The 24,621-nt window shown below is 40.1% G+C and overlaps 1 protein-coding gene across 1 annotated transcript in view; it reads left to right on the top strand.

The window, feature by feature from the left end:
* The window catches only part of LOC109921924 (ADAMTS-like protein 1), a 499,722-nt gene that overhangs the window by 342,495 nt on the left and 132,606 nt on the right, over positions 1-24,621 (top strand). The window contains exons 12-14 of the mRNA XM_048595307.1: positions 553-757; positions 10,470-10,617; positions 15,745-15,829. Coding sequence (XP_048451264.1) covers positions 553-757; positions 10,470-10,617; positions 15,745-15,829 — 438 coding nt within the window. The remainder of the gene's footprint in view (positions 1-552; positions 758-10,469; positions 10,618-15,744; positions 15,830-24,621) is intronic.

Genomic DNA, 24,621 nt, shown 5'->3' with positions numbered 1-24,621 from the left:
TTTACTATATGCAGCAAAAATCACCTTGTTGTTTGCTACAGTGACTGTTATGCTGTTTCATACATTTTGATAATTAGTTTGCTGCACTTAGATATCACAATAACATTCATCTCTGGCAAATAGTTTATAGCACAATGAGGAAGTTGGAAAAACAAGACCAGAGAATGTTAGGAATGTGCAGTAGGTCATTTCAGCATCTGAGAAAAATGGGTCAATCTTTTAAGTGTGACGTTGCATTAGATCTCGGCCTCTGAGCTTTGTTGAAAAGTCCAACCAAATTACTGATCCATTCCAACCTGTAATGTAGTTTCAGCAATTTCTGGCTTTGTTTCCAATTTCCAGCATTTAATGTTTCTTCATTTTATCTCCTGGAAGCTAAAGTTCGGTAACTATTTTGCAAACTCTAATTCCAAGCTGCCGCATGCATCACGCAAAAGAGGCCGCATGTCTCTCAGAACCCACAAAAAGAATTGTGTTCCTTGCATTGTGTAATATTATACGTTGCCTGGAGCTGCTGTTTGCCAGACACTGATTGTTGTTCTGTGTTATTAGATGGGATAGTAGCCCCTGGACTGCCTGCTCCAGCTCGTGTGGTGGAGGTGCTCAGCTCCGCACTGTCTCCTGTGTGGAGGAAGACATTAATGGACAAGTCAACACCGTCGAGGAGTGGAAGTGCATGTATATACAGAAATTTCCTGTCGTTCAGCCCTGTAACCTCTTTGACTGCCCAAAATGGTTGGCGCAGGAATGGTCTCCCGTAAGAAACACTTTAATGTGATAATCTTGGGTTGTGTTGTCACAAGTCTAGCAGAGTTCCTCGTAAAGTCAGCAGAGAGTCGACACAGTAACACTTCACATTTAGTTAAATTGTGGTTGGCAGCATTTAGAAAATCACATTCATTTTCAGGCAAGTTTCTTGATAGAATGTATCCTGTTTAAAATAAAGTTAATTCTGTTACCTGTAGATTTCTTTTGTTAATTTCAGAAGTGGCCTTGCTGGCGGGGCCAGATTTAATTACCTTGTAAAAAATTATAGTGAGACACCTTTTTGAACCTCTGCAGTTCTTGGGTGTAGGTGTATCCACAGTGCTGCTAGGAAGACAGTTCCAGGATTCTGACACAGCGATAGTGAAGAAGTGTGGAGTATAGTTCCAAGTCAGGTTAGTGTTGACTTGGAGGGGAACATGCGGAGAGCAGTGTTCCATTTACCTGCTGCCTTGGTTATTCTGGGCAGTGGAGTTTGTAGGTTGGTTATTGCTCTTAAAGAAGCCTTGGTGAGTGATGGACTGCATCTTGTAATGGCACATATTGCTGCCATTATGCATTGATAGTGGAGGAAATAGATTCTTAAGATAACTAGACTTAAAGATTAAATGCAGATTAAATAGAATGCATTTTCCCAATTCGTGTTGCTCTTCCAAAGCATTGGTGGAACTGCACTCATCAAGGTACCCATCAGACTTCTGACTGGTAACTTTAAAATAGTGGACAAGCTTTAGGAAGTTTGGAGGTGAGATACTAACCATATAATTCCCAGCTTCTGATGTGCTCTTGTTGCTGCAGTATTTATGTGGCCAGTCCAGTCAAGTTTGATATTTCATAGTGAGGCCACTTTGGAGTACAATGCATAGTGCTGATCGCCCTGCTTTAGGAAAGATTCTGTTAAATTGGAGAGGGTTCAAAAAAGGTTTACCAGGATGTTGCCAGGACTGGGGGATTTGAGTTATAAGGAGAGGCTGGATGGACTGGGACTATTTTCTCTGGAGCGTAGGAGGTTGAGGAGTGACCTTTATAGAGGTTTATAAAATCATGAGGGGCATAGATAAGGTGAATAGGCAAGATCTTTTCCCTCAGGTGGGGGTGTTCAAAACTAGGGGATGTATTTTTAAGGTGAGAAAAGATATAAAAGGGACCTGAGGGGTAACATTTTCACACAGAGCGTGTGGTTCAGTGGTTAGCACTGCTACCTCACAGCATCAGGGACCATGGTTTGATTCCACCCTTGGGTGACTGTCTGTGTGGAGTTTGCACATAATCCCAGTGTGTGTGTGGGTTTCCTCCGGGTGCTCTGGTTTCCTCCCACAGTCCAAAGATGTGTAGGTTAGGTGGATTGGCCGTGCTAAATTGCCCATAGTATCCAGGAATGTTTAGGCTAGGTGGGTTAGCCATGCTAAATACAGGGTTACAGGGGTTGGGGTTAGTCTGGGTGAGATGTTCTTTGGAGGTTCATTTTGGAGTTGATGGGCCAAATTGCCTGCTTCCACATGGTAGGGATCCCATGATTCTAGGATGGTTCGTATATGGAATGAACTGCCAGTGGAAGTGGTAGACGCCAGTACAGTTACAACATTTAATCGATATTTGGATAGGTATATGAGTAAGAAAAGTGTACAGGAATATGGGCTAAATGCAAGCAAGTAGGACTAGTTTAGTTTGAGAAACTTGGTCAGCATGGACAGGTTGGTTCGAAGTGTCTGTTTCTGTGCTGTATGACTCTGTGAACTTATTCACAGGGCAAGCACTTGGGCAGAATTACCAGGGATTTGTTGGTACCTCCATAACGTGGGCAGTACTGGGCAAAGGATGTGAAGGCACCCAATATATCGTTACCTGATGTGACAGCCAGACATCAATCCCAGAGATTGTCATTCCTATTGTACAACCTGTAGGAAATCAATGTCAATCTTATTCCTGATTTCAGGCAGCCTTTTGAGTACTGGCTAGGATCCTACCAGAAACATACCTAAAGCATGCTGAGCAGGTTGATGACTTTCTGATTTTCCCAGACAAGGATCATTATTCAGCACTACTTAACACAGAAATGTCCAGGTGAAAAAGTCATACTCCAATATAAATCTTTGTTCATGTTCAGAAGAAAGGCACTGTATGCATCAAGGAAAACTAGTTTATCCAAAATTCGCTGAAAAAATATAGAAAGTTCACTGTCATGACTTTGAAACAGAATAGTGGTTTTGTCTGTAGCTACAACTGGTCTTCTCTCTGAAACTATTCATTTCAAACTCAATATTAAACATTATACACATGAATGATAGCTGAAAATGTTAAACAAAACAGTAAGGTTCCTTGCTTCAGTGAAAAAGACACATGATAAATTATATTTTGACCTTTAACCTGCTTTCTCTGCTAGCTGGTATATTCACCCACGAAACTTTGCCCGGGTGTCTTGAATCTTCCTGTACTAATTACCGTTTCTAATTGGTTTCAATTAACTATTGATTTAAGCTGGAAGAAACAGATTTTCAGGGAATATCTACAATGAGACAATTGAAAATAATTAAAGGAAAGGGCACAAAATTATTTATATGGCTGGTCCAGTTCAATTTCTAGTCCATTTTAATCCCTAACATATTGATAGTGGGGAATTCAATGATGATAATGTTTTGGGATGTCAAGGAAGATGATTAGATTCCGTCTTTTCCATGCACGTGTGTGATGTAATGTTACTTGCAACATGGGTCCAACTCTGAATGTTGTCCAGATCTTGCTACATTTAGATATAGACTGCTTCTGGGGGTTGTGAATCTGTTGAGCATTGGGCAATCTTTCATGAACATCCCCACTGTGACCTTCTGATGGAGGGAAAGTTATTGTTGAAGCAACTGAAGATGTTTGGACCTAGACACTACATCGTGGAACATGTGTAGTGATGTTCTAGGATGAGGTGACTGAATTCCAACAACCAGAACCCTCTTTCTTTGTGCTAAGTATGACTAATCAAAGGAGAGCTTACCCCACCCCCTGATTTTCATAGAGTCCAATTTTACTAGGGCTTCTTGATGTGACACTTGGTCAAATACTGCTGTGATGTCAAGGGCAGTCACTCACTCACATCCCCTCTTGAGTTCATTTATTTTATCTGTTTGGGCCAAGTCTATAATGAGGTCAGGAACTGAGTGTCCCAAGTGGAACACAACTGTGTATCAGCAGGTCATTGCTGAGAAAGTACCGCCTGATAGCACTGTTGGTGAGTCCTTCCACCACTTTGCTGATGATCGAGGTTAGACTGGAAGTAGAGCAGCATTGGCTGGGTTGGATTTGTTGTGCTTCTTGCGGCGGAAAATACCTGGGCAATTTTCCATATAGCCAAATAGATATCAGTGTTTTTTAAAAGCTGTATTGGAACAGTATGGCTAGTATAGTATTACAGATAATTCTGAATAATAGTGTCCTACATTCTTCTTTAAACAAGAATGAACCTTTGGCATGGTGGTAATGGTAGAGCAGTTATGCAGGTCATAATGTCACAGATATGCTTGAATATAAACCTGCTCTTGCTGATAGTTCAGAGTCTTGTGGATGTCCAGTTTTGGGTTGCTAGATATCTTCTAAATTAATCCCATTTAGCTCAGTGGTCGTGCTGCACAACATTAGTGGAGGATTAGTTACAGGTGTGTATAATTAGTTATAAATCATATGTAACTATTTAGAAGTTGTGTGTAATAATTCATAACTCTGTGTAATTCAAACAGACTGTGAGAAATTAAGTACTACTGTGGTTAGATGGGTCATAAATTAAACGGTGATGTGTGTAATGGGACTATGCATCATGCAATCAGGAAAAGGGCTCTGGTGGTGCAGTAGTAGTGTCCTTACCTTTGAGCTAGGAGGCCTGGGTTCAAGTTCCCCTATGCCCCAGAGTGTGCAATAACATCTCTGAATAGGTTTAGAAGTATCTAAACATGGCTGTGATGGAGGCCAAAAAAGGGGTTGTATGTCATTGTGTGTAATCACTTAACCTTAACAGATTACATGCAACTGTATGTGTAATCATTTGAGGTTATGTGCAACCACTTATGGTTGCTTGTAATTAGTTCCAATTGTGAATACTGTGTACAATAAGTTATAGCTGTATGGAATGGGGTTCCACTGTGTTTAATTAGATGGAACTGTGTGTAATTAAATGGAACCATTTATAATTGAATGTGAGGGCTATCTTGTGGCGCAGCGGTAGTATCCCTACCCCTGAACCAGTGGCCTGGATTCAAGCCCCACCTACTCCAGAAGTGTGTAATAATACCTTTGAACAGATTGGTTAGAAAAATAGGTTAAATAATTTTTTTTCAAATTATAATTACATGTGGAGCTCCATATTATTTAGATAGTGGCCCTTGTGGCACAATGGTCGTGTCCATAACTCTGAGCCAGAAGGTCTGGATTCAAGTCCCACCTGCTCTTGAGGTGTGTAATAACATCCCTGAACAAGTTGGTTAGAATATGCTTGTATATTCAGATGGCACTGGCTGTCATGTTTCAAGTTGGATATAAAAAGATGGCACTTTATCTAATTAGTATCAGGTATGTGCAGTTCTTTTTTTAATTTACCTGTTTTTTCCTAATCAACCTGTTCAGAGATGTTATTAATGCACCTCTAGAGCAGGTGGGACTTGAACTTAGCTCTCTTGGTCCAGGGATAGGGACTCTAGCACCCTGCCACAAGAGGGTCCTGTATCAAGCCTTGGCTCTCAATTTTGTGTGTACCCAATGACATTTGTTGGAATATTCAAACATAACATTATCAATTCTAATCCCAAACTCATCATAGCTAGCATTTGTATAGTGTCTTGTTAATATTTTGGATTGAAAACAATAGGGAGACTTGGTCATTGCTAAGTGTGAGACTTCTCTGGCTGTGATTAGCCCAGATAGTCATCTTCAGCTCTGGGGCTATATTACCAAGGTTAATGTTAGTAATGTTTAAAAAAAAAGAACTGTGGATTTCCATGATCTGAAACAAAGCAGAAAATGGTGTAGAAATTCAGCAAGTCTGGCAGCATCTGTGGAGAGAGAAACAGTTTTAACATTTCAGACCAGTGATCCTTATTAAGATCATCCTTTGTTATATCATTCTATTAACATTGGCATTCTAAGCAACATTGCCATGGCCATTAAAAGATCATTACCAGACTCTCTCGGGCAGATAGACTCATCAAAACAACCCTCACTAATTTCCTGTAAATCTGCCTAAACATGATCTGATGGGACAACCCTTTTCACAAAAATATGAACTTTCACATACACACTTCTAAAGAATGAAAATGACCCACTGAGTCAAAAGCAAACTCTCAAGGGTTTGAGGACTGTCTAATTGATGTAGCCAGGCCTTATAATGGTTTTTGCAATTTGCTACTGAGGGATTGTTTATGCAGCCCAAGTTGCATAGTTTAGTGGAAATTCTAGCAACAGCACATGGGAGAAATAAACCACTCAAGTAGCCAGCTGTTGAAATCTGCACCTATGTGTTATAATATATCCAAATAACATTCCAAAATTCACTGCCAGCTCGTTTCCACTGCTGGCCCTGACATTCAACTCATTTGATTTCAGAATAGGCTCAAAGTGCATTTAATTGCAGACCTCTTCTAAAGCTGATTTTGTATGAACAGCAGCTCCTGACTTTCGTTTGACAATGTTCACTTTCTTCTTACAAATTATTTAGTGAGTTCCATTGAATCTTAATGAGGAAATCCGAAAAACAATTGTAAACCTTTAGCAAAATATGCAATCAGAAAATGTAGCTTTTTAAAGGTGCCCATGGGCCAATTACTTAAATATCGATGCCTCAGGCAAACATTAGTAGACCTACTGAAACAATGTTAGGTGACGTCACTTGTCCTGCATTCTGTTTGTTTGAAGATGCAGGAGCCAAGAGACTTTCAGTCCTGTTCAATCGTATCTACTATGAGTTTTTGTCATTCATTACTGCTATTTTTTAACTTTATTTTTACAGACCAATTTGGCTGCAATTTCTCATCCTTCAGGAAGTGGTTAAGTCCACACATTGGTTAGCTCACTTGGCTGGACAGCTAGCTTATGATGCAGAGTGATGCCAGTAGTGTGGATTCAATTCCCACACCAGCTGAGGCTCTTCTTCTCAACCTCTCCCCTTACCCACAGTGTGGTGGCTCTCAGGTTAAACCACCACTAGTTGTCTATCTCTAATGAGAGAGCAGCCCTCTGGTCCAGTAGGACTATGGCAACTCTACCTTTACCTTTCACAGTCCACACGTGCAAATATGGCAGCAATTGTATTTTCAGTGTTACGGTACAGATTTCCTTTTATGCAATTACTCGCTGTTAATTTAATGGAAAATTGTGAAGCCATGCTGGACAGAGAAAAGTTCTTCAGCTCATCATGCCACTGCCAGCTCTTAAAAAGAGCCCCCAGTTCTTGGCTCTTTTCTCAGAGCTCTGCAAAATTTTCTTTCTGCTGTTATCCAATTTCCTGTAGAAAGTTATAATTGACTCTGCTTGCACTACTGCTATGACAGCACATTGTAGATCATCATAACTCTCAGTAAAATTTTCTCCTCACCTCCAGCCTAGGTCTGCTGGCAGTTATCTTTACACATGTCCTCTGGTTATTGATCCTCCTGCTATCGGAAACAACTTCAGTTTTGAACACCTCCTTGCAGCTTCCTTTAACCTAAAAAGAACAGCTTCTGTTTCTCCATTCCCCACATTTCTGAAGTCCCTCATCCCTGGTACCATTCTAGTAAATCACTTCCATTCCCTCTCCAAGACCTTGACATTCTTTCTGAGGTCAGTGTATCTGAAGAAGGGTCACTGAACTTGAAACGTTAACTCCGCTTTTTCTACATAAATGTTGCCAGTCTTACTGAGTCTCTACAGAAACTTTTATTTTTGTTTGTTTCAGCTCTCCAACATCTATAGTTCTGTATTTTATTCCTTTAGTGTTTTAGAAAGGTTTAGAGTAACTTCTTTGTTTTGACAGGACTGGCAGCTCAATCTTCCAAGGTACAGATGCTATAGGAAGGATAGAAGGGAAAGCAAGAGAGGAGGGGAAGTGGCATTTTTGATTACAGAAAACATCGTGGCTGTACTTAGAGAGGATACCCCTGAGGGATGGTCCAGTGAAGCTTTGTGGGTGGAACTGAGAAGTAAATAAGGTGGTCACATTGCTGGGCTTGTACCATAGCGCCCCCCCTCCCTCCCAACAGTTAGTGAGAAATTGAGGAGCAAAAATGTTGGGAGATTGCAGGTAACTGTAAGAATTTAGTAGGGTTGTAATAGTAGGAGATTTTAACTTTCCAAACATAGACTGGAACTGCCATTGTGTTAAGGGCTTGGATGGGGTGGAATTTAAGTGTGTTCAAGAAATCTTTTTCAATTAATATGTAAATGGCCCTACTAGAGAAGGGTAAAATTCGACCTCCTCTTGAGAAATAAGGCAGGGCATGTGAGGCATTAGTGGGGGAGCATTTTAGGACCAGTGTCCATAATTCTATTAGTTTTAAAGTAGTTATAGACCAGGATAGGCCTGGTCCAAAAGATAAAGTTGGGGTGGCTCGGGGATGGGGGGGAAGTGGGGGCAGCACAGTGGGTCAGTGGTTAGCACTGCTGCCTTACAGTGCTAGGGACCCAGGTTCAGTTCTATCTCAGGCGACTGTCTGTGTCGAGTTTGCACATTCTTCCCATGTCTGCATGGGTCCCCTCTGGGTACTCTGGTTTCCTCCATAGTCCAAAGATGTGCAGGCTAGGTGGATTGGCTATGCTAAATTGCCCATTGTGTCTAGGGTGGGAAATGCAGGGGTAGGTGATGGTGGGATGCTCTTTTGGAGGGTCAGTGTGGACTCAATGGCTGAACGGCTTGCTTGCACGCTGTGGGGATTCTATGACAAGGTTCTAAATTGGGGCAAGGCTAATTTTGATGGTATTATACCCGAACTTTCAAAAGATGATTGGGGGAGGCTGTTCACAGATAAAGGGATATCAGGCAAGTGGAAGCTTTCAAAAATGAGATAAGGAGAGTTCAGGGACAGTATGTTCCTGTTAGTGTGAAGGGCAAGTCTGGGAGGAGTAAGGAGCACTGGATGGCTAGAGATATTGAGGCTCTGGTCAAGAAAAAGAAGGAGGCATATGTCAGGTATGGACAGCTGGGATGCAGTGAATCCTTTGAGGAGTACAGGGAGTGTAGGAGTACACTTAAGTGGGAAGTCAGGAGGGCAAAAAGGGCTCATGAGATAGCTTTGCCAGATAGGGAAAAGGAGAATCCATAGAGACTCCACAGGTATGAAGGGCAAAATAGTAACTAAGGAGAGAATAAGGTCACTTAAAGATCCACAAGGCTGTTGGTGTGGAGCTAGGTGAGATCCTAAATGAATATTTCTTGTCAGTATTTACCATGGAGAAATGTGTGGAAGGTAGGGAACTCTGGGAAATAAGTAGTACAGAAGTTGACATGTCATGTTACAGCTGTACAAGACATTGGTAAGGCCACATTTGGAGTACTGCGTACAATTCTGGTCGCCCTGCTGTAGGATGGATGTTATTAAACTGGAAAGAGTGCAGAAAAGATGTACAAGGATTTTACCGAGACTGGAAGCTTTCAGTTATAAGGGTAAGCTGGGATATTTTTCCCTGGAGTGTAGGAGGCTGAAGGGTGACCTTGTAGGCGTTTATAAAATCATGAGGGACATAGATAGGGTGAATAGCCAAGATCTTTTCCCCGGGATAGGGGAGTTCAAAACTAGAGGGCATAGGTTTAATGTGAGAGGTGAAAGATTTAAAAAGGACCTGAATGACAACTTTTCCACACAGAGGATGGTGTGTAAATGGAAAGAGCTGCCAGAGGAAGTGTTAGAGGCACGTATAATTACAGCATTTACAAAAAACATTTGGACAGGTAGATGGATCGGAAAGGTTTAGAGGGACATGGGCCAAACACGGGGAAATGAAACTGGTTCGATTTAAGAAGCCTGGTCAGCATGGATGTGTTGGGCCGAAGGGCCTATTCCTGTGCTGTATGTCTCTGCTGCTTATTATTTATAACGGCAATGATTTCATATGATTTGTTTTAGCAGCCTTAGGGTCTTATTTTGTCACCTTCAAAGATTTATTTGCACATACTCCTAGGCATCTCTGTTCTGTGCCCATGTTTACCATCCATTTAGCTGATTTTTATGTGCTCACTAATTGCAATTGGGTCAACTCTAAGGAAACAAAAATTTAGTATTTAGATTGAATGTGTTTCCTTTTCAAAGTTATTTGTATTATTACCAAATATGGATTTAATTTTCATATACACGATGCTTTGATTTGTAAGAAGCTTTCAGTTCTGAATGTTGAACTTCCCTTTCTAGCTCATCCTGCCTTCTCATCTACCTTGGAACTGTGGCATTACTTGAGTCAGTATTCCCTTAAAATGAAAGTCAGACAGTAACATGTAGAATTTATACCTCCAGCTCATACACTATTAAGCCACATAATTTATTGACTATATAAGACCATGACATTTTAATAGTATGGTGCACCCTGCTTAATTTATGTGTAAGTGCTTTTCTTTGGCAGGAATCATTGAAATAACAATCATATGCATTGACTCATGTCATCTTATTTTGAATATGCTTCGCTTACTTAATTCACTTTCTGCACACGCTGTGATATGATCGCTGACCATGTGTATTTTGTTGCTCTCTCTCTCTCTCTAGTGTACAGTAACATGTGGACAGGGCCTCAGATATAGAGTGGTCCTGTGTATTGACCACAGAGGACTCCATGCAGGTGGTTGTAATGCAAAAACAAAACCACACATCAAGGAAGAATGTATTGTCACTGTACCTTGTTATAAACCAAAAGGTAAAATGGTTGTTTGGTGATCAAACTGTATGATGCTACGTGACTCATTAGCCAAATTCCTTTGTCTTTATCTTAGCAAATGCTTCAATAGATTTTAAAGAATGTGTTAATGTCTCCATTAACACTGTAGGCTAAGAAATGCTTTACAAAGATGCGTAGTGGCCTTACAATAATACTGCATGCCTCGATTGCTTGACTGAAATGTTGAGGTAATGTTATATTTGTTGAACAGTTTATCAGTGTGATTACACACGTGGAGAATTTCCTCGGAGCTGCTCCCATGTAAACAGAGTTTTACCACAATTCCCACAACATTCCAACAGGAGAGAGTTTTCGGCCAAAGAGTTAGTTCAAGAAGCTGTGTGTCTCACTTCCTCTCACTTGATTATTCCTACAGACGTTTGTCTACTTAGCTTATTTTTTATCGAAAAGAAATCTGCCAAATAAAACTAGGAATGCGATAAAAATGTATTTACAATAATATACTCCACGGTTCAAGTATATGCACTATAAAATATATATCCACTGGGTTTTGCGTATTGGTGGAGTTCAGTTTTAACATCATGGCACTAAAGAGATGACCTTAGCTCCGGTAATGTCAGCAGTCAGCAAACTGCCACTTTCACAGACACATTCGTTGGCTTAAGGACATAACTGGTCAATGAGACTCCATTCCCTCTGACCAGAAATCATTGGGACCTCATCTCTTGCCTGACTAGTGGTCAAAATAATTTTGTCCCCTTTATTGCCTATGGTCAACGTAGCTCTGTCTTCTCTCTGGGCTGTGGTCAATGTGGCTTTGGCTCCTCTCTGATCACCTTTAGTGGTGGAGATGCCAAAAGCCTCAGATAACAAATGAGAAATTATTTTGCGCAGCCAAAAATCTGAATTCTGTGTGTGGTTTTGTGACACCAATTTTGAAGCCTGAAGCTTGCTTCAACATTGCTTAGAACTGAGGCTAATCATTGGGGTTCAGACACTGAATTTATGTATTACCTCCAATACAGAAGCATTTCACAATGGATGAAAAATTGTACATAGTGATCTGTCCTTGGTGACCTCATTCCTGAATTTTTGATGGCTGCAATGGCAGTGCTAGAACAAAATCATAAAATTCACCCTAGGAACTAAAATTATTTTCCTATCCATGTTTTTCCGTCTGTCGTACAATTTGTATTAAGTAAGATAATTCCACATTGATCCCTGCAGACATTTGGGATCAATTTACCGTGAAAACATTTTGATCTTTGACTTCTCCAAACTAGAATATCAATGGAAAAACAATCATTTATTCCAAAATAGAAGCTACGTTTTACCCAGGAGCTTATTATTCTAATAAGTTGTTCCAAAAGTAAAAGATGTGATTATAGCATCATGCTGTGTAATATGGAAATTCACCTAAATGGGCTGAGCTGTGTCTGGAATCAGTAGTCATTAGCAAATACCTTGAGACAACATGTAACATCAAAAAATAGAACAGAAAAAAATGGTTAATATAACAATGTAGAAACTTTTATTTCAGGGTATAAAGCAAAAATGTCTGCCAGACCCCACAAATCACCTTCTCCCTCTTACCACACCTGTCCTCACCTCCTGTAGCAAATTAGAGTTGATATCTTCCCCTCTGTTCTCTTTGAGGTTTCCCAATCACACATTCACATCACTCAAGGATCAAATGGGTGAACTGTCTCTATCAGAATTTCAATTTATATGCAAGAGGGTGCCTAGGATCTGCTTAGGGCATTCTAAATCCCCAGATATCCGAACGAAGCAGTGACTGGGTTCTTATCAAATCTTGGCACTGCCACAGTGCATGGTGGTATGATTTCTGTAGAAAGTATTAACTTTCAAAGTGAAATTCAAACACCCATTGATTAACTGAAAGAAATATACCACAGACACACATTTTTAAACAAATAACAAACTTTACTATATGAATGAAATAAATAGAGGAAGCAATAATAACTGCCCTTTGGTTTGTCAAAACTCAGGAGTATAAGTCCAGTCTCCCTTTTACTTTCTAATTCTGCCCAAGAATTGCCTTACTGATTGATACCCAGAAGATTCATTCACTTGTCCTTGAGCAACCCAATCACATATGCCACAGCTCTGGAATTCATTATAATTTCTCCTCAGTATTCCCACAATTCTTGGAGGTGTGAGATTTCATATGGATCCTTCCATTAGCTTTCAGCTAAGCAACCCTCCAACTTTCTTTCAAAATGCCACAGCTATGGACAACTTGGCATAAACTTGGGCCTCACTGCATTGGTGCTTAGTGTTTTAACTATTAGGAACATCACTGCTTCCTAATAAGGACTAATTTTCCTAACAGGCTCTATACAGACATTTTTTTTTCCTCAATCAGTTGATATCACGGCTGTCCTAAAGCTTCTCATCAACTCTATCTTGTTCTCTGACAGTTCCCACAATAAAGCTGATCTGATTATTTTCTACGAGCAAACGCACAAAGATAAATTTAAGAAAAGAATCCTCTCTACTCACATTTAGCTCATCTCCATGATAACTTGGCATATTTGGGAGTGCTCCAAATAAAAATGTAAACTAATTTTATTACCTTGCTTTAGCAATATTTTATTTTTGTGACCCATATGAATAATTTATCTCTCTCATGAGGTTAGACAGGTTTTTCTTTTCCAAACTACATAAATTAATTTCCACATCCCTGGAATCAATGTCATCTATCCCTTCTGTATTCTCTTTTGAACACCTTCATATCCATCCAAAAATGTGGTACCCTGATTGGACACAATATTCCAGTTGAGACTGAACAAGTGTTTTACATAGGCATGACATAACTTGTTGCTTTTGTACTCAGCATTCATATTAGTGAAGCCTAGGATGCTGTGTATGTTATTAACTGCTCTCTCAACATATTCTTCAATGATTTGGGTACATATACATCCACCTGCTCCTGCATCCCCTTAGAACTGTAGTCTTTATTTTATATTGTCTGTCTGTCCTACCAAAATGAATGAGTTCACACTTAACTGTATTAAATTTGACTTGACATTTGTCTGCCCATTTTATAAACCCATCTCATTCTTTATGAAATTCTCCATCATCTTCCTTTTGGTTCATAATACTTTGAAGTTGAAGCTATGTCCTGTACACAAATGTCTATGTAATAACTATAGATCAGAAACAGCAAAGGTCTGAACACTGTGTTAATCGGTCATTTTGTCCTTGATAAATGCATTGGAATCCAGCTTGCTTTTTTTGCAGCCAACTGATGGAAAGTATGGAACAAAAACAGAAGTTGCTGGAAGCTCAGCAGGTCTGGCAGCATCTGTGAAGAAAAAAATCAGAGTTAACATTTCAGGTCAGGTGACCCTTCCTTAAAACTGGAAAGTATGGCCACCCATTACATTCGGCAGTGTACAGAAAGCCAATGAATCAAAAGCCAATTACTGGAAGACACAACAGAACTGGCAACATCTGTGGAAAGAAAAACACAGTTAATACTTTGAGTCCATTGACCCTTTGTCAGAAAGGTTCTGGTGAAGGGTCAGTGGACTCAATATATTAACTCTGATTTTTTTCTCCATAGAAGCTACTGGATGTGCTGAGTTTCTGTAGCACTTCCTGTTTTTCTTTCACAGCATCCACAGTTCTTTCTATTTTATATTATTTGCAGAAAACCAGTGTTGGAGGTTATCTTGCCAGTAATGCCTGAAGAGGGTGGGGGTATAGGCTGACAGGGATGGGGATGTCCTGCAGCTAGTGCTCTTGTGCCTGGCCTCAGGCTTCCCATCCCCTCCCATTCCTTGTCCAGACCAAGAGACCTCAAGCAAGATGCCAGTCACCATGTACTCCCTTTCTCGTGGTGACTCCAATAAAGTGGATCAGTACAACACTCCCCTATTTTAGGTAAAATCCTTAGAGAATTGCCAGACTAAATGATGATAAACATCAACTGTTGACAACTTCAGCTGAACTCTCCTGGAAAACTCTCCTGTTCAGTTTCAAAATTCTGCTTCAAATCTCAAGGAGGAAGTGATAAAAGGCAATTTACCTTCAAGCAGCACTCAATCTTCCATGACTAGTTTACACCCGATCAAGTGGCCACTGGGAGATAGCATCAGACCAAGTAGTCCCTACTAGTATGCTATACAGCCTCAATAATAAGCAATGCTAGGCAGTTTAATTCTTTATTAGCCTCTTAATAATCTTTTAGGCAACCATTCCAATCATGAGCTTTACCATGATAGTAGGAACTGCAGATGCTGGAGAATCTGAGATAACAAGGCGTAGAGCTGGATGAACACAGCAGGCCAAACAGCATCAGAGGAGCAGGAAGGCTGACGTTTCAGGCCTATTTTCTGAAGAAGATGTCTCGGCCCGAAATGTCAGCCTTCCTGCTCCTTTGATGCTGCTTGGCCTGCTGTGTTCATCCAGCTCTACACCTTGGTATCTCATGAGCTTTACTATGTTGGCTTTTTGTACTAACTGCATGTTAAAGCAATGTTTCAGCTCCAGGTCCCATCCTCATTGATCTCAGACATTTTTGAGTGTCTGTTATATAAGGGGCCCCAAGTTTCTCCAAGCAATGCTACTATTGAATAATGTCTTAATTTATCATAATCAATCAATACAAGAGGTGGTTCAAGGCCGTCATTGAAAAAAAAGTGATTGAGGGGTTTATGGAGAGAATTTCTGCCTGAAAGATAAGGGGGAGTGGGAGAAAATATGGGGGGAGAAAGTCTTGTGTTGGGGAAACAGTGAGGTGGGAGTGGGAGGATTAAAGGACAAATATACAAAGGGGCAAGACAATTAAAGTGTTTAAATAAAGCACTACCATTGTTAAGTAAATACACAGACACCAGGTTATTTTAACCTACTGCTGAATTTTTGGTTTGTAGAGAAATGTTAATACATTTTGAAACTTAACTTTTGCAGCTCATCAAACAATTATGAAGTAAGGAACCTACAAGAAGCACAAAAAGAGACAATAAAAATAAATTATCTTTGAACATTAATCATCTCATTTTATTATACCAAGTGGGCTGGTCTAAGGGCTGTAATCTTGTCAACATGTGCAGCTACTCATTAAAACTGTCTTTTGAAACCCGTCAGGTAAATTTGACATATTTGTTTGGTTTACAGAGAAACTCCCTGTGGAAGCTAAGTTGCCATGGTATAAGCAGGCACAAGAGCTGGAGGAATTACTGACTGTTTCCGAAGAACCATCGTGAGTCTTTTGAAATTTTATATGAATTTTGTAGGAAACGTCAAATTCAATAAGAATGAGCTCCTTTAAATCGCATTGAAAATTGCCTGTCACACAGATCATGTAAAGATGGTTTAACAAGTATAACCAGACATGCTTCTACAGGAAGCTAGAGTCACATTCCAATTTTTCAGCATTGGTAGACTATTCATGTTAACCATTTTCCCTTTCTGCAAAGTAGCACACATTACCAATTGGTTGTCTGTCTGAATCAGCCAACTAACAAGAAGTAATAGTCCCATCAGACTTCTTACAGTGCACTGCCGCTATTTAAATTCCCATTTACTCTCTCTATCCCCTGAGGCTTTGCCGTGACTGTTCAGTGAATGCTGACACACTCCAGAATACCACCTATGTACCTTTTATTCATGTTGAATCACACACACCGTGACCGGAATAATAGAATACCTGAATACAGGACATGCAAGACAATCTTACTGATGGTCATTGCAGCACCCTGTTAGGATCAGCAGAGAAAGGTTAAACCCATACCTCTTCGTTCAGTCTTCTCGGTTGTTCAGAACAAAGGTTTAAGTTCTCCAATTCTGCACGTGACGATGCTTCTCTCCAATTAAAAATGGAGTTAATGATGTTTTGCTGTGAGCAGCAAGTTGTCAATTAGTGGGTTTTCTTCAGTTAAAGAGAATTATCACCTGTTAAATTAGAGAAAAGTAACAACTGTGTGAGGTCAAGCATGGCTTCCATGTTATTACTTGGGCCCAAGCACATGCATTTATTTATTATTTATTCACTCATGGATGGGGCTAGCATCCCTAGTTGCTGTTAAGAAGTTGGTGGTGTACTACTGTGTTCCACAGGTAGACCAACAATGTCATTAGGCAGGTAGTCCTAGGATTTTAACTCAGCAATACGGAAGGAACAGTACTGATTTTCAAGTCAGTGTGGTGAGTGGCTTGGAAGCGAAGTGGAAGGTAATGATGTTCTTGTGTATCTGCTGTTAGTGTCCTTCTAGATGGAAGTGGTTATGGGTTTGGAAGGTGTTGTCTATGGATATTTGGTAAATTTCTGTAGTGCATCTTATAGATGGTACACACTTCTGCTACTGAGCATCTATGGTGGAGTAAATGGATACTTGTGAATGTGGTACCAATCAAGTGGGCCGTTTTGTCCTGGATGGTGTCATGCTTCTTGAGTGTTGTTGCAGCTGCACTCACCTAGGTGATGGGGAGGATTCTACCACACTCCTCATTTGTGCCTTGTAGATGTGAATGAACTTTGGAGAACGGATTAAGAGTTGAGTTACTCGCTGCAGAGTAGTCTACGACCTGCTCTCATAGACACTATATAATGGCTATATAATGATTTTTCAGTGGTCTTGCAGAAACTATATAGTGGCTAGTCCAGTTCAGTGACTGTTCAGTGGTAACTCCAGATTATGATAGTGGGGATTTTGTGATGGTAATGCCGTTGAATGTTAATGGTAAACAGTAAGTTGTCCATTATTGGAGATGGTGATTGTCTGGCATTTGCGTGGTCTAAATATTACTTGGCTACTTTTCAGCCAAAATATGGATATTGACCAAGTCTTGCTGCATTTTGACATGAAGAATCATGATTGTTGCTGAACGTTAGGCAATCAACAGTGAACATCCCCAGTTCTGATCTTATGATGGAGGGAAACTTGTTGATGGAGCAGCTGAAGATGTTTGGGCCTAAGACACTACACTAAGCAACAATAGTCTCTCACTACAGTGGTAGTGTCCCTACCTCTGGACGAGGAAGCCTGGGTTCAAGTCCCACCTGCTGTAGAGGTGTGTCATAACATGTTGGAAAGGTTGACTAAAGCTAAGCAAATCTCTTAGGAGCTCTTGTGATGCAGTGCTAATGTCTCTACCTCTGAGCCAGAAGGCCTGGGTTCAAGTGCTGTGTGCTTCAGAGGTGTGTAAAAATACTTCTGAACTTGAGTAGCTTACCCCGAGGAACTCCTGCTGAGATGGCTGACTTACAACAACCATAACCTTCTTCCTGTCTGGCAAGTAAGCCTCCAACTAGGGGAGAAATTTCTCCCTGTTTCCCATTGACACAAGTTTTACAAAGGCTCCTTGATGCTACACTTTTTGTCAAATACAGCCTCAGTGTCGAGGGATGTCACTTTCTCCTTGCCTCTACAATTCAGCTCTTTTGTTCATGTTTGAACCATGCATATAGTGAAGTCAGGAGCTAAGTGGCCCTGGCAGAACCCAAACTGGGTGTTGCTGAGTAGCTGCTGCTTGATAGCACTGCTGATGACACCTTCCATCACTTTACTGATGATTGAGAGTAGACTGATGAGGCAATAATTGGCCGGGTTGGATTTGTCCTGTTTTTTGTGTACAGGACATACCTGGGCAGTTTTCCACATTGTTGGGTAACTGCCAGTGTTGTAACTGTACTGGAACAGCTTGGCTATTTGTGTGGCAAGTTCTGGAGCACATGTCTCCAGGACTTTTGCCAGAATGTTGTCAAAGCCCACAGCCTTTTCAGCATTCAGTGCTTCAACCGTTTCTTGATATCATGGAGTAAATGAAATTGGCTGAAGACTGACACCTGTGATGCTGGGGATCTCTGAAAGAGTCTAAGATGGATCGGCAGCTCAGCAGTGCAAATACTTCAGCCTTGTCTTTTACATTGATGTGCTGGACCCCCCCTCATCGGGGATGGGGATATTTGTGGAGACTCCTCCTCCAGGGATTGTTTAACTGTCCCCCATTCACGACTGGATGTGGGAGGACTACAGAGTTTAAATCTGATCCATTGGTTGTAGGTTTGTTTAATTCTGTCTCACTTGCTGCTTATGTTATTTGGCATGTGCGTAGTCCTGTTTTGTAGCTTCACCAAGTTGACAGCTCATTTTTAAGTATGCCTGGTGCTGCTCCTGGCATGCTCTCCTGCACTCTCCATTGAAGCATATGCAAGTACAAATCCAAAAGAAGATAGTTTAATAGAAAGAAAATAAAAGAATGCACAGTGCAGAGTCCTTTGGTTGTCTTTGAGGTGTATGGATTTTTAAGCAGAAACTATTGTTGGATTGTCTGTAGTTTTTTTTGGATGTGGTAAGTCACTGTGAATGTTGCCATTATTGAACAGATCGGTTTTGGATGTGCATCTGCAGCAAAAACCACAAGCTTCTCATCATGTATGAAGCCATAATTATTAGTTTTGACATGTTAAAACTGACTCTTAGCCTACAATGTGGACAATCCATTTTTGCAAAAGAGTTTTGATAGTCCATTTTCAAGTGTTCCCCTGTATAGATAGGCAAGGTTTAGATCCTCCTCTTAGCATTACAAGTTTCAGATTTAGGTCTTTGTTCCTGCAATATGTGTAGACAAGATATTTTGTCCTCGAAATGTGTGAATTATACATTCCAGATCATGAATTTCAATGTCCAGTTAATAACCACTTGGATAGACTTTTCAAGTGTGAGTATCAGCCATGCTATTTAGGAATTCCTTTGTAAATTCCTGAGAGATTAGCTATTTTCATGTCAGGTGACCTCTATCATTTTGAATTGTCACAGCATGTTATTAACTGTATTTCTCTCAAACAATACTTTTATATAAGTCAATGATATTTAAAATATCATCATAACCAGCTCAATACAGGTGTGGATAGAATCTCTGACCTGACCAGTATTCCAGGCAGGGCTCAGTTGTATGGAGGTCATTGCTTTTACCCACTCCCATTCTGCAGTTTTTGGGTAGACCTTGTAGTGCTTTGGGGAAGTAGTCCAAACCCTCAGGCAAAGCAGGCCTGGCCCACTTCCAGAGCTGTGCTACCTATCAGCCACTCATTTCAAGCAGATGTCTCATAATAGATCACTAGTTGTGGGCCATTGCATTATTGAGGACAGAGCAGGGTGCCTGCAGGTTGTGGGGGAAAATGATGACTTACCGATAATGTCACTGTACTCCTATCGTTGAAGTCCAGGTTTATGTTATGGGGTCAAGGGTTAAAGACCCACGCTGGCAACTGTTGGAATCTAAAATCTATCAATTAGTTAATCTGGAATTGAAAGCTAGTTTCAGTAATGGTGACCATGACAACTATTATTGTGTAAACCCATCTGGTTCACCAATGTCCTTCAGGGAAGGAAATCCTATCCGCTGTGACCAATGTGACCCCGACTCACAGTAATGTGGCAGATTCTTACCAGCTGTTTTCCAAGCAGGCCATTCAGTTCAAGGGCATGTATAGATGAACAACAAATGCCAGAGTTGCCAGCAATGCTTACATTCCATGAAAGAATAAAGGAAAACAATGGTGGACCTGGCATGCCGAGAGTAGGGTTGGTTGTTGATCTGTGTAGCAGCAGATGGAATTCCTGTAGAGAGCAGTGTTTTGGTTTTTTAAGAGGTATACCTTACATTGCATAATAGTAATCCTTGTCTTTTTCCATTTATTAAAAAATAAGCTTGTTTCAAAAAGATAATTTTTTTGTTAATGATGGAAGATGGTATGAATTGACTTTGTTCTGAATAATAGTCTGACAAACAACTTGTTCATCTTGCTGGTTTAATTGGGTCGTTACATGTTTGTGACAGCTAGTAGAATATTGGAGCTCAATTTTCAGTGCATTCTTACTTGTTGAGTTATGGCAGTGATGGTAGAGGAAGCTCAGTGGAATCAGATGGTGGAACAGTAATCAACTCAAACTCCATCTCGCACCATTTCCACCCAATAGGAGGAGTACAAATCTCCTCAATAAAAGCAGTTGTGTTAACAGCAGATGGTGCAATTTAACCTCTCGTGTTGCTTAAAGTAGCAGCATAAGGATAGCTACTGCCTCCAATTATGCTATTTGGAATAATGAGGCTTTATTTATTCCTGCATTAAAAAGGAACAGGCATTATTCAGTCTGTTCACACAACCAGCACTCTACACCAAACTGTAAAATCCTATCCATATATTCAGTGTCAGGAAGTCAGTTATGCCATATTAGAACATCCAGAGTTAAAGTTCTCTTTTCACAATTCCTGACCACGAAACAATTTTCACCAGATTGGTGATTAGCAAAGCCAGCTTTTCCCAGTTACCTTTATTATGAAAAATTATTGAAAATATCAAAAATACTGTTTAAAGATGGATAATAGGTTTATAGATTGTTATAGCTGTTAAGTAGAACCTGATACAGTAGATGAAAAGGCAACTTTATATTAGAAGGAAATTCATAAGTTGAAATGTATCGAGCCCAGATCATTTTAAAGAGAGAGGTGATGAGAAAAGTTTTGCTCCTGAGATTGTACATTGGGAAATTGAAGTGTTGCTACTTGAGCTGATTTGAGTCTACAGAATGCACATGGTTTTCTTTTTAATGAATTTCATCCACTTTGAGGTGAGGTGGTCAATGTACTCCATCCTTGAGACTACTGGAAAAGGCAGGCTGAACATATCTGCTGGCTCAGTGGAGAAAAATCTTAAATCATTTTTTCATAAATCTGCTGCCAACCCTGTTAATGCCTATTGCTTTGGTGCACTTTGCCCATTTCCCATCCCATGGATACAGAAGGTTACTCTCATGTGACGCAGAACAATTTATTATACACACAAAGACAAGGCAATGGTTATGTTGGATCATGAGTCCCTGCTTCAGGCTGTTGTAAGATTCCTGTCTCCCAAATGGATTTATGGAGGAAATGTATAAAATGTCAATTCCCATGAAGGCTAAAAAAACACACTATGCATTTTTTCTAATCATAGAATTTCTACATTGATATTGGTGTATTAGAATGAGTGGAAAATCTTGCCCCAGACATTCGAATATCTAAAGATAAATCATTTATGTTCAATACAGGAGGTAATGGTAATAATAACTTTCTTGCTTTGAGTAAACAAAAGCAATTGCTGCATCGTAACTCTATTGTAAAATTATGTGGTCATCCTCGTCTTGTTGTGTTGCAAATTTAAATTTGGTACAAGATGCTGTTTTATCAGAAACTTCCTCAAGTCTCAGTGTAAAAACTATGGGATAGCCACAGAGTTACACAGAAAATCTGAAAACAATCAGAGTAACAACTCTGTTATCAGTGCAGAGGATGTAGTATGATAAACAGTACCGCACTCTAGACTTCACTGCGGAGTAGAAATTCAAGCAGGAGAAATACTGAAGGCTTGAAGACCCATTTTGAGCTATCTCACTCATGTTATTTCTCACAAGTAAGTATTTAACATGGGAGCTCAGGAAAAAAGGTTTCCAGAAGGGTCAGCAGAAAAATGAGTTAGAGTATACAATGCAAATATTGAAAGTCGTCATATGAAAGAAAAGAAAATGTGGCCAGTCAAGGGAAAGCAGCCCTTTAACTGGAAGAAGCTGAATCACTTTGCATGCAAGTGTTTTGCTGGAAAGGAGAAAAGCAAGCCTATGAAGATGGCTGTTGGAGTGATGTCAGATGATGACTCTGACAAATGACTCCTTATCATAGCACTAGTTGCCACTGTTGTAAGACAAGGTGATAAATGATGTGTAACTATTCGAATTATAACTGCAAAAGGAGAGAATCAAATAAATGTGAAATGTAAGACAGACAATGGTGCTACATGAAACATCACGATTTGTGGATTACCGAGCAAGATTCTTGCCTAATTTGTCATCGATTCCTCTGTGCAAGCTCACTTCCAAGGACGTCCAGTGCTATTAAGGCACAGAACAAGAAGCAATTTTCACTCACATCAAGTAAATAGTAACAGCAATGCCAGTGCTTAGCTACTATAAACTTGATGAAGAAGTTGCTCTGCAGTAAGATGTCAGTGAGCCAAGACATTGAAGCAACTCTCATGCAGCAAGGATGATTAGTTGCTTTTTGTAAGAAGGGCATGAACACAAACTGAACAACACTAAACAGAGATTGAGAGAGTCTGGCTATTATGTTTGCTTGTGAGAATGTTGATGTATACCTGTTTGGGAGAAACAAAATGATGGTAGAGTCTATCCACGAGCTACTTCAAACTATTTTTATCTGCTCCATCACATCTGCAAAGAGTATCATTTCCTTTGTAGAAATATATCATTTGGAAGTGACATACAAGCGAGGTAAGCAGGAGGTCATCATCAAAATGCTGTTGAGAGCTATATTCCGTATGAATGAAGTTAGGATGCTAATACAAAATGTGAAATTTTCAGATTCAAGATTGTCTGGAAGTAATCATCCAGCAGATATATTGACTCTGACTGCAAGTGTTATGCTCAGATCATGCCAATGAATCAATACAATGTTATGCTGTAGGTGCAACAGGAAGTAGTGATGAAAGAATGGCCACAACCATCAGTGACACACTTGTTGGTACAGGACAGTATTGGACATACAGAGATGAAATTATTGACAAAGATAACATCTTGTACAAAGAAACTGTAGGGCCACTAAATCGAAAGAGATATGAAAGGAGGTGCTGAAGTGAATCCATTGAAACAGTCAAGGAATTAAATCCTGCCCAAGGAAATAAGAAAAATGCTGTACTGACCAAGGATGATCAATGATTTCATCCAGTGCAAGTTAGTGTAATGCATATAAAGTGAAGCAAGCAGACAAATCACGGATGAAGTTTGGAGTAGATCTCTTCACTCTTGCAGGATTAATTATCTCATCTCAAACAACCACAGAGCATTAGACCAGCTGACATTTTTGGCTAACAGTGGATAGTAAAATGCTTGAAAGCGTATTGCAGATATTGTAAAAAGTGACTTCAGTGAAATTCATTAGTGAAGGATTCAGCTGCTTCATAAATGATTGGGCAATACAACACCACACATCATCTCCACACTATCCCCAGTCAAATGGAAAGGCTGAGGCATCAGTGAACATCACCAGAAGATTGTTCCAATCAGATAAGGAGGGGTGAACAGATTCCTTCCTCTCCTTGTCCCATACTGGTTTGGTTATGACCAAGTGTGAATGTTTTAAAAGGATAATCTGCCAATTTAGTATGTACTTAACTAGGAGTAGCTCAGTGAATGGAAATAAGCAAGATTCTGTAAAGTAGATAAGCAAGCAGTTACTTTTATTTTTAAAACGCACTCAGGTAAAGATGTGGAAAATTATAAATGGTAAACAGATTTCCTGACTTCGGTGACTTATATAAGCAGATGTACAAGTTGCAGAGTAGCATAGGATAGGACCCCTGGTGCATTCACAGATGCCCACTCTTCATTCCATGTGATATCAAGAAATAGCTGATGGCACTGGATACTGCAAAGGCAAGGGGCCCTGCCAATATTCCAGCAATAGTATCGAGCATTTGTGCCCCAGATGCTCTATTTCCCCTTTCAAGCTCTTATGACATCAGGTTGGATGGACCTTATTGCAGTCTTTAGCATTAAACCTTTCAGAGCTATTACCTTATCCAACAGAAATCTCTTGTTCGTTAAGGCACATTTTCATTCTATCATGTGGGAGATGTAAATGGAGGTTTTGTTTACTCCATATCTGACAATTGTTGAAAAGTGCTCTGATTGTTTTGGAGTAATCCTTGATAATAATCAGTGTGAAAGGATTATTTAGCTAGGCCCCTACATAATCCACTTTGGAAACTTCAAGAGACTTGATAAGTTTGAACTTGTAAAAAGATCTAGCAGCCATATTAGATTTCACAGTGTCCATTTGGAAATAGTTTATTATGTGAAACTAACTGATGAAATTAATAGAGATAGTAGGAACTGTAGATGCTGGAGAATCTAAGATAACAAGGTGTAGAGCTGGATGAACACAGCAGGCCAAGCAGCATCAGAGGAGCAGGAAAGCTGACGTTTCAGGCCTAGC

The sequence above is a fragment of the Rhincodon typus genome, chromosome 3 (assembly GCF_021869965.1).
Source record: "Rhincodon typus isolate 14 chromosome 3, sRhiTyp1.1, whole genome shotgun sequence".
NCBI classification, from domain to species: domain Eukaryota; kingdom Metazoa; phylum Chordata; class Chondrichthyes; order Orectolobiformes; family Rhincodontidae; genus Rhincodon; species Rhincodon typus.
Note: the sequence above shows the minus strand (reverse complement) of the source record. Positions and strands in the feature narration are given on the sequence as shown.